Here is a 10,083-nt window from a genome sequence, read left to right as displayed (position 1 = left end):
GGCCATCCATCATCTCTGCTTTTCCTAACTCTCAGATTTTTCAGTCTGTCTTGATTTAATGGCATTTAACAGTAACAGTATAGCTTCCGTCCCTCTCCTCGCCCCGAGCTGGGCTCGAACCAGGGACCCTCTGCACACATCAACAACTGACACCCACGAAGCACCGTTACCCATCACTCCACAAAAGCTGCTGCCCTTGCAGAGCAGGGGGAACCACTACTTCAAGGTCCCAGTGCAAGTGAAGTCACCGGTTGAAACGTTATTAGCGCGCACCATCGCTAACTAGCTAGCCATTTCACATCGGTTACACTCACCCCCCTTTTGACCTCCTCCTTTTCCGCAGCAACCATTGATCCGGGTCAACAGCATCAATGTAACAGTATCACTTTAGTCCGTCCCTCGCCCATACTCTATTAGCGTGCACCATCGCTAACTAGCTAGCCATTTCACATCGGTTACACTAGAGAGTGCCAGACCTCTGTCCTTTCTCATATAGCCAGAATGTCACAACTCAGAAGATGCACTTTGGACTACAGTGGTGTATCTAAACACTTCACTGCACATTGGGGGCTGATATACTGGCCTACGTTCACACTGATGAAACCTCAGGGTGCTGTGAACAAGAGTTATCCCTCTTTCCTTTTTGTGTGGAGGGGGTAAACACACACATGCAGACATGAAGAGGCCTGCGTTGCTACACCCATGATTCCAGTTAACTGACTTTGTTTGTTTGTGTGACTGACCTCATGTGCTGATTCCCCTTCTCCTCTTTAACACTGTAAATGCCTAATTCAGCACTTTTAATGGCTGGCGCATGAACACTTTGATGTGTTTTTCTCCTTCAAAGTGCTTGTTTCAGCTTGAGCACTGTCATGATTTGCCCTACTACATGACTCATTTCTCTGCTCATGTTAAGCATTTCTTGATTATCCTGACATGAACATTATTCATGTCCATCTGGGATTTCTGTGCCAGTCAAAGGTAGTTGTGGCTCAGAGCTGTGTTTCTTTTGTAACATAATAACTATTAAATCCCTCTCATTTTGGATTTATTGAAGCAGTGACCTCCGACTGACTGTCCTAGTGGTTTAGGTTACTTACCTGTTGTTGTCACTGATACGCTTCGCTGACCGGGATGTGATTCTCAGCTTTATGGCTGCCTCAGTAAACATTCACTCGGGGCATGCTGTGTAGTGACTGACTGACAACTGCTTTACCTCTCTGCTGGGATATAATCAGGTCTTTAAACTGAGAGTCAGACACAAATAGTCTGTCTGTTTTTACAACAGTGGTCACCAACCCTGGTCCTGGAGAGCTACAGGTGTGTAGGCCTTTGTTACAGGCTAGCACTAGTCAAACAATCATTATGACCTTGATTTTTGGAGTCAATTGTGTTGGGCTGGAACAGAAGTTGTGTTGGGCTGGAACAGAAGTTGTGTTGGGCTGGAACAGACGTTGTGTTGGGCTGGAACAGAAGTCTGCACACCCTAAAGCTCTCCAGGACTAGGGTTGGAAACCATTGTCCTAAGCGATGTGTTCCTAGGAGTATGTGTCCTGAGAAGTGTGTTTTCTACTATTAGTGACAGCCGCTGTTCTGCTTTTGGCTGACACTGTCTTGTGGTGGTTAGCCCAGTCCCTACAAGTCAATTCTCCAGGACATGTAATGGGAATGCTGATATTCCAGTTCCCAACCTGATTCTGAGCCTGAGCCTGGCACTCCTGACAGCTCCCACGTCAGCTGAAGACAGGTGTGTAACCTAGGTCAATTTCTGATTACGCCTATAATTGCGTGGCTTATCGGAAACGACATGCACACACACACAGGACTTACTTCCTTCTGAGAGTTGACAGACATAGGCACATGAGGAGTGGACAGAAACAGCTCTACGAGTGACCCAGAGGAACGTTAGACTGTGAGTTTTGTAGTGATGGATTAGGCCATACTTAACAGAATTGAAGAAGTGTTAGCTATAAAATGTCTTTATTCATTTAATCATTTAAGTGTGGGAATTAGAAATGTCAAGATGTTTTTTAATAAATAATTGATTTACCTGTAAAAATAATGAAATGACAGAGAGCTTACTGTGAAATCTTATTATATATACACTACCATTCAAAAGTTTGGGGTCGCTTAGAAAACGTAGAAAATGCTTTTGAGAGAAAATCAAAACATTTTGTCCATTAAAATAGCATCAAATTGATTCGAAATACAGTGTAGACATTGTTCATGTTGTAAATGACTATTGTAGCTGGAAACGGCTGATTTTTTATGGAATATCTACATAGGCTTATACAGAGGGTCATTATCAGCAACCATCACTCCTGTGTTCCAACGGCACGTTGGACATGACAGAACTATGTATATTCCTCATTTAATTGGTCAAGTTGTCTCAATTGTGATGCCAAGTCTTTATAAGTCAGTTTCTTGTTCCTGATATAAGTCCGATAGCTTTATCTAGGCACAGTACACTAGGTATCCACGTATTGTGTCAGGGTTTGATTGCATTGTGTGTGAGGTGAGCTGGCAGCCAGGCTGAAAGAGGAGGACACACCTCAGTGTACACACTGTAGGATATCTCACACAAACAATCTTATCTCTGTGAAATGTCAACGGCGTATTGAGCATACCTGCAAGCTTTTTATTTTCAAAGCCTTTTATATTTAATTCAGCTTGTGTCATGCTGAGTTAGCTTTTTTGTGACCCTCAGAAACAACTTTGCAGACGACCATGTAAAACCCTCAAATGTTACTTTGAAAAAGCAGCACCGCACTGTCAACAGGGCTCTCGAGGGCCCCCCGAGTGGCGCAGCGGTCTAAGACATTTTAGTGCAAGAGTCCCTGGTTCGAGCTCAGTGCTTATTATTGAAAAAGTCTAAATCTGAGTTTTGGCATATAATGTTAATGATATGTTAGAGAAAGGCCATACTGAATGACTCAGAACATGAAGAATCCTATTTGTCTTGGTAAAATGCATTTTATAACATAAGGAAGCGAAATTTAATCTACTGATGAAATGACTGAGCTGATCCACAGAAGTATCACACACACACACACACACACACACACACACACACACACACACACACACACACACACACACACACACACACACACGTGACGCTCCCACATTGGATCAACTGTGAATCCTGTCCCTCAGTTCTTTAAAGCAGACATTTCTATCTGCACAATGTGTTGAATGTTAATGGTTGGATGACTGAAGGTACATAAAACTGGCAGGGTGTATGTACACAGTGATTTATTTGATTCCTTCCTGGAAAGCTACAGTATATTCCAGCTCACCTGAAGTGTCTTATTTGAATATAACACATCTTGGAATCTTAATCAATCGTTTTCCATCCTGTTTTCCCTGCGAGTTACAGGATGAGGCAGATAGATAAATGGAACCCTGCTTTCCCCCCTCTTCTCTGTCATAAGTGTTAAGCTGTAGCTTAACTACACACCTGTTTATAACCAGTTTATTCCGGTGGTTACTAAAGTTTCAGCATTTGTGACCCATCTAAAGCCCACCAATGAGTCCCAAGTCCAGGCCCACTAGTCGGGAAACACATGTATAAATGATTGTAGAAATAATTTGGAAGCTTGTTGCATCCAGTATGACTTATGATATTTGATCCTTTATCATGTTGTGACTATTCATGTTAGCCTGTTCTCCCTTACTTCTCTCAGGGCCCATGTTTCCATGTGTGGATTTCTCTGTTGGTTGGCAGAGTTGAGTTAACTACACCTACACTCACCAGGCATGACCACAAGACTGGAACCCTTTATCTTCACTGACCCTTCTCTACTACCTCCATAGGACAGAGAGAAATAGACGGAGCTAGACATACAACTCTCCCACTATCTCTGTCTGCCAGAAGTGCAATGTGAGTACAGACAACACTATACATGGGAAGCCATCCAGTCAGCTATCTTGTCTGTTATCCACTATCTTGAGTAAAGAGACATTGGGACCTCCGGACAGCAGCATGGGACACAAACACCAGCCTCCTTTCACTCTGCCCCACGTACTCATTTACATACGCAGGTCACTCAAGGACTACCCCCTGTAAGCCTAGACCCTTAGATTACATGGATAGAGAAGAGCATTCTGTCCTGTCCACACAGTCACTATAAACTCCTGTATCACAGTTGTCTCAGAAACTGTGTGGGAGAGAGACAGAAAGTAGGGGATAGACCAGAGAGCGAGATAGATAGATAGATATAGAGGTATAGACAGAGGAAGCATCTTTGAGTCATGCAGGGTCGTGTGTGTCAGCTGTTGCTGGTGAATGCTTTGACCTGTGGTCTGGAGGTGTGTATGGCTGCAGGGACCTTCTACATCCCCCCTCTACTGCTGCAGGCCGGCATGGAGGAACGCTACATGACCATGGTGCTGGGTGAGGCAACACTCTATGACCATATTGTCATTCTTGAATGACTGTAGTGTGAACACTGTATGACCATGGTTTGAATACATTATTTGTTCTTCAGCTCTGAAGTAGATCTCCTTCTCTTCCTTCCTGTTCTCTCTCTCTCTCTCTCTCTCTCTCTCTCTCTCAGGAGTGGGTCCAGTTCTGGGTTTGATCTTCGTGCCCATGATCGGTTTGTATAGTGACTCGTGGCGTGGACGTTTCGGTCGGCGGCGGCCATTCATCTGGCTCCTTTGTGTGGGGATTCTGCTGGGCCTGCAGGTGATGCCCCAGGCCTCTCACCTAGCTGCCTTGCTCTACCCACAGCACCCCCGCTGGCTGGAGAGGGTCCTGCTGGCGGGGTCAGCCTGTCTGCTGGAGTTCTCTGGGCAGGTAGAGCAGAAAATATATTGTTAAATAGTATAAATACACTAGTGCTGTATCTGTATCTGGGTTAGGCCATTATTGTAAATACAAATTTGTTCTTAACTGACTTGCCTAGTTAAAAAAAGGTTAAATAAAAAAACAAATCTGATTGAGTTGGAGTGAAGTAGTTTATGGGCTTGTAATTGCTGTAGTTTACTGGAATTTTGCTTAGATAGCATTGTGATATAGAATGTTTCTGACTATATTTGAATTCTTTATTTGAATTCAAACTGTCTTTTGCTCCTTACTGTGTGTGTGTGTGTGTGTGTGTGTGTGTGTGTGTGTGTGTGTGTGTGTGTGTGTGTGTGTGTGTGTGTGTGTGTGTGTGTGTGTGTGTGTGTGTGTGTGTGTGTTTATAGAAGCTAAATGACTGTTGTGATCCACAGGCCTGTTTCACTCCGCTGGAAGCTCTGATCTCAGACCAGTTCCCAGGAGAGGAGGAGAGCAGAAGGGCCTTCTCTGTCTACTCACTGATGATCAGCCTGGGAGGATGCCTGGGGTAAGGGACCTCTCTGTCTCTATCTATTGCTCTCACTCGCTCTCTCTCTCTATTCCCTAAAGATCAGCCCCAGGTGCTGCCTGGGGCAGGGTAACTCTCTCCATCTCTCTGAGATAGTGAATGGGACAGAGATCATATCATAAAATAGACCAGAGTCCTCCTGTGTCCTCTCTGTCTCATCCTAGGTACCTGCTGCCAGCCCTGGACTGGAGCCATGCCCCGACAGCAGCCTACCTGGGCGGCCAGGAGGCCTTCATCTATGCCCTGCTCACCCTCATCTTCCTCACCTGCCTCCTCAGCACAGTCTTCATCTCAGAGGAAAGATACACCAGAGGGGGAGAGACAACTAGGAAGGATCTTAGTGTTAGCTCCGCCCTGAGCCGATACTGTGCACACTCCTTGCTGCCGCGGCCTCAGTGTGTGCGGCTGGCGGTGGGGCGGAGTGTGTCGCTGTGTGTGTCGGCGCTGCCACGCATGTACAGTGTGTGTATGCACGTGCCGGCAGTCATACGCAGGCTGTTTGTAGCCGAACTGTTCAGCTGGATGGCTCTGATGAGCTTCATGCTGTTCTACACAGACTTTATGGGAGTGGGGCTGTACCGGGGAGTACCCAACGCTACACCTGGAACACAGGAGAGACTACGATACGATGAAGGTAGGATGGACAGACTTTTACTTGATTATTATCTTTTCATTTACCACAATGTTTGCAGCAAATTTGTCTTCTCCTTTTTTCCTTTTCACTCCTTATCTTAAACCCTTGTAACATTTTCATATTAGATTGTAAATGCATCCATTTCAATACACTCATACACCTACTTTCCCCCGTATCTCCCCAGGTGTGCGCATGGCGAGTGTGGGTCTATTCCTGCAGTGCCTGACCTCAGTGGTCTGCTCCATCCTGATGGAGCGTTGGATAGTGTTGCTAGGCACCCGGGCTGTGTATGTTAGCAGTGTGGTCCTGTTAGCGTTAGCTACAGCTGTGATGAGTTTCTCAAAGAGTGTAGTGATGATCACTGTCATGGCCGCAGCTACTGGATATACCTTCTGTGTGCTGCAGGTCCTGCCCTACACCCTGCTGTGTCTGTATCACTCTGACAGACAGGTGAGACAGATTACCACTACATGTTCTGACAGGGAAGTGATCACAGTAGATAAACCCAATCCCACCCTCTTCTCTCTATCGCTCTCTCTTCTCCATCTCTCTGGCTTTTACTCCCATCTCTCTCTCTCTCTCTCTCTCTCTCTCTTTTCTTTCTTTCTTTCTTTCTTTCTTTCTTTCTTTCTTTCTTTCTTTCTTTCAGGTCTTCTTCTCCAGTTCCAAATCCAGACCTTCTCACCCAGGAGATAGTGATGACCACATCCCCTCCAAGCCCCTTGTTCCCCCTGACTCCGTCCACATCCATGGCAACAGGTATCCAGAGGGGGTCAATCTCCCCGGGGCTCCCCTTTGCTCTTCCTCCTCCACCTCCCCCCACGTGTCCCTTCCCCTGGAGAGAGGAGAGCCCATACCCCTGCCCTCTCCCCTGGAGAGAGAAGGAGAGCCCATACCCCTGCCTCAGAGAGGGATGTGTCTAGACATGGCTATCCTAGACAGTGCCTACCTGCTTTCACAGGTAAACACTAAAGCTAGGTTCTACAGGTTAGACCAGTTGACCAGTGAACAGATGAGTGTGTGTTATTTGCCTCAACAATAATGGTTATTCTATTGTGTTCTGTTCTCTGGCCAGGTGCTGCCTGCTCTGTGTCTGGGCTCCATAGTGCAGCAGTCTCACAGTGTCAGTGCCTATATGGCCTCAGCCTGCTCCCTCAGCATCATGGCCATGCTCTGCTCCACCCGTGTCGTCTTCACACGCAGTGACCTCCACAAGCTCACAGGGTCAAAGGACAGCGCTCCAACACTGACGGGGCTAAACAGTTAACCCATTGTGGATGTATCTGTGTTGTGGAATTACAGATTTCTATTGGATTTTGTCTGACCATTATCATCGAATGGAATCCGGAATCCTGTAGAATCCGGTATGGAATCCTGTAGATTGCAAAATATGCCATCTGACTCCTCAAATGCATCAGGGGTTAAAGAACCAAGGGTGGATGATTGCAGTCCTGATATCAGCACCTCTAAGACTGCCTGAAAGGACAGGTACTTCTTGTTTAGTGTGCTGGCACAACCAAGAGAGTAGGTCAATCCTGGGAAACACTGTAATGGACAGTAAAATAGTTTCCCTTCCTAGATTGGTCACCATATATGCTGGTCAAGGATGCTTCAAAATATCAGGGGGAATACTGAGACAGGCTACTGTTCCTCTGACACAATAAAGGAGGATAAATTGATACTGCTTATTGCCATGTCTGAAATGTATTATGTTTGCTATTGGTTACTGCAATCTAACATGTTTCAAAGTACACTTTTTCACTGCTATAACTAAAATATTGCATGATTGCTATCTAAGGCCATGAAAGTATTCTGAAGTCTGTTGTGCATTTGTGTACAGTAAGTTTACTAGATGTATATATGGATGTATGTATTTATGTGATGTGAGCCCCAGGGCCAGAGGGAAAGTTGGGGTATGACTCCCACTCTGCTATTTGCATTGGGGTTGAGGGGTAAGGAGGAGAGGTGATGTGTTTTTGTGTGTGTTTTCCCCCCCATGTTTCCATGGTAATGATAAATCCTGGTGTGTTTGGGGGGGGGGGGGGGGTCAGGGAACTCCTCTCAGTGTGTCTGATCCAATGACGTATATAAATCCTCGACTGACGATGCTATGTATTGGCAATTGATAGGCTTTGAAGCCAGTAGGCCATATTGGCATTCCCCAGTAGGAGCAGTCCTCCATAGAGTTGAATGGAATTCTACAGTATTTCAATTAAATGTTTCAAGGACAAAATTACATTACATTTAAGTATTTTTTGGGGGGGGGCAGTAATATTAGTACCAAAAAAAAAACTTTACGGTAAATGTTTTATATATTTTTTCATTTTTTATCTTTGTTTAGCGCACATAATATATTTAAAAGTATGCATTCAGGTGTCTGTAATAGAATAAACATGTCAATTGAGGAGTGCCATGATGGCTGTCCGGTTGCTTCTATACAGCACCAGGGTTTTTAGACATCATTGGTCTGATCCGATCCTGCTGTGCTCTGTTGCTAGGGAAGCTATCTGGATCCACTCTCATAAGGAGTGCCATATGTAACATAGTACAGTTAAATACAGTACAATATGAAGATAGGCTAAAACTGCTTCTCTAATAGAAATCACCAATCACACTTGTAGGTGACTTTGGCTAGCGTAGAAACAAGTCATCAGGTCTAACGGTTGTCTCGCACCGAACTGCGCCTGAAAACTTGTCAGTTTGTCACTTTCATGAGGTTGGAGGAATAACGTGTAACTATATAAGACATTGGCTCGACTCTGTTGTGGCTTTAGATTTTTTTTAAATGAACAACTAAGAAACTACCTCTACCTTTTCAAACCCCTGCCTAGTCTCTTGGCTGTTTTGCAAGTGTTCCTGGAAGTCTCTTGATGTTGAGCTTCTGGGTTTAAAATCTCTGTGGTACAGTACTAGCAGAGACTCTTCTTCAATCTCACTTGTCTGTCATGTACAGTTGAAGTCACCACTTTATTTTAAGAATGTGAAATGTCAGAATAATAGTAGAAAGATTGATTTATTTCAGCTTCTATTTATTTCATCACATTCCCAGTGGGTCAGAAGTTTACATACACTGTAACGGCCGTTGGTGGAAGAAGGTGAGGACCAAGGTGCAGCGTGGTTATGTGTCCATATTTATTCAAATGAACACGGAAATAACAAAAATACCAAAGAGAAACGACCGAAAACAGAAAATAATCACCCACCAAACACGATAGAAAACAGGCTACCTAAATATGGTTCTCAATCAGGGACAACGATTGACAGCTGCCTCTGATTGAGAACCATACCCGGCCAAACACAGAAATAGCAAATCATAGAAGAACTAACATAGACAACCCACCCAACTCACACCCTGACCATACTAAAACAAAGACATAACAAAAGAACTAAGGTCAGAACGTGACAGTACCCCCCCCCCCCCCTCCAAAGGTGAACCTATAGGAGGGTCTGGGTGGGTGTCTGTCCGCGGTGGCGGCTCTGGCGCGGGACGTGGACCCCACTCCACCATAGTCTTTCTCCGCCTCTTTACCCGCCTCCGTGGCCTCTTAAGAGCGGCGACCCTTGCCGCCGACCTCGGACTGAGGACCCAAGCGACGGGTCCCGACTGGACGGGAGACTCCGGCAGCAGCGGATGGACGGGAGACTCCGGCAGCACCGGACAGGCGGGAGACTCCGGCAGCTCCGGAGAGAAGGGCAATTCCTGCAGCTCCTGGCTGACGGACGGCTCTGGCAACTCCTGGCTGACTGACGACTCTGGCAGCTCTTGGCTGACGGGAGACTCTGGCAGCTCCGGACAGACGGGAGACTCTGGCAGCTCCGGACAGACGGGAGACTCTGGCAGCTCCGGACAGACTGGAGACTCTGGCAGCTCCAGACAGACGGGTGTTCCAAACAGATTTTCTACTGAGTTAGGCCTCTCTTCCTTTTCCTCTCTGCTGTCATTCAGAAACTCATTCCAGAGTCTGCCCGCCAGCTGGAAATCTTTGCCAATGGGTGTATGTGTGTGTAGGTTACCTGCCACCCCCATCTGAAGCATAGGTTACTGTAGCCTACTGATGACATTACAAGCGTAGACAAATTCAGAAATTAGGGAAA

At 45.8% G+C, this 10,083-nt stretch overlaps 1 protein-coding gene across 1 annotated transcript; it reads left to right on the top strand.

The window, feature by feature from the left end:
• The first annotated feature begins 1,823 nt into the window (after positions 1–1,823).
• Positions 1,824–8,401, top strand: LOC115139336 (solute carrier family 45 member 3-like). Its single transcript, XM_029676591.2, has 8 exons — positions 1,824–1,912; positions 3,687–4,396; positions 4,560–4,801; positions 5,221–5,333; positions 5,519–5,988; positions 6,173–6,438; positions 6,638–6,949; positions 7,064–8,401. The coding sequence occupies exons 2-8, from the start codon at positions 4,255–4,257 to the stop codon at positions 7,253–7,255; spliced, it is 1,737 nt and encodes a 578-aa protein (XP_029532451.1). The 5' UTR covers positions 1,824–1,912; positions 3,687–4,254; the 3' UTR covers positions 7,256–8,401.
• The last annotated feature ends 1,682 nt before the right edge of the window (positions 8,402–10,083 follow it).

This window comes from Oncorhynchus nerka, linkage group LG2, assembly GCF_034236695.1.
Source record: "Oncorhynchus nerka isolate Pitt River linkage group LG2, Oner_Uvic_2.0, whole genome shotgun sequence".
NCBI classification, from domain to species: Eukaryota; Metazoa; Chordata; class Actinopteri; order Salmoniformes; family Salmonidae; genus Oncorhynchus; species Oncorhynchus nerka.
Note: the sequence above shows the minus strand (reverse complement) of the source record. Positions and strands in the feature narration are given on the sequence as shown.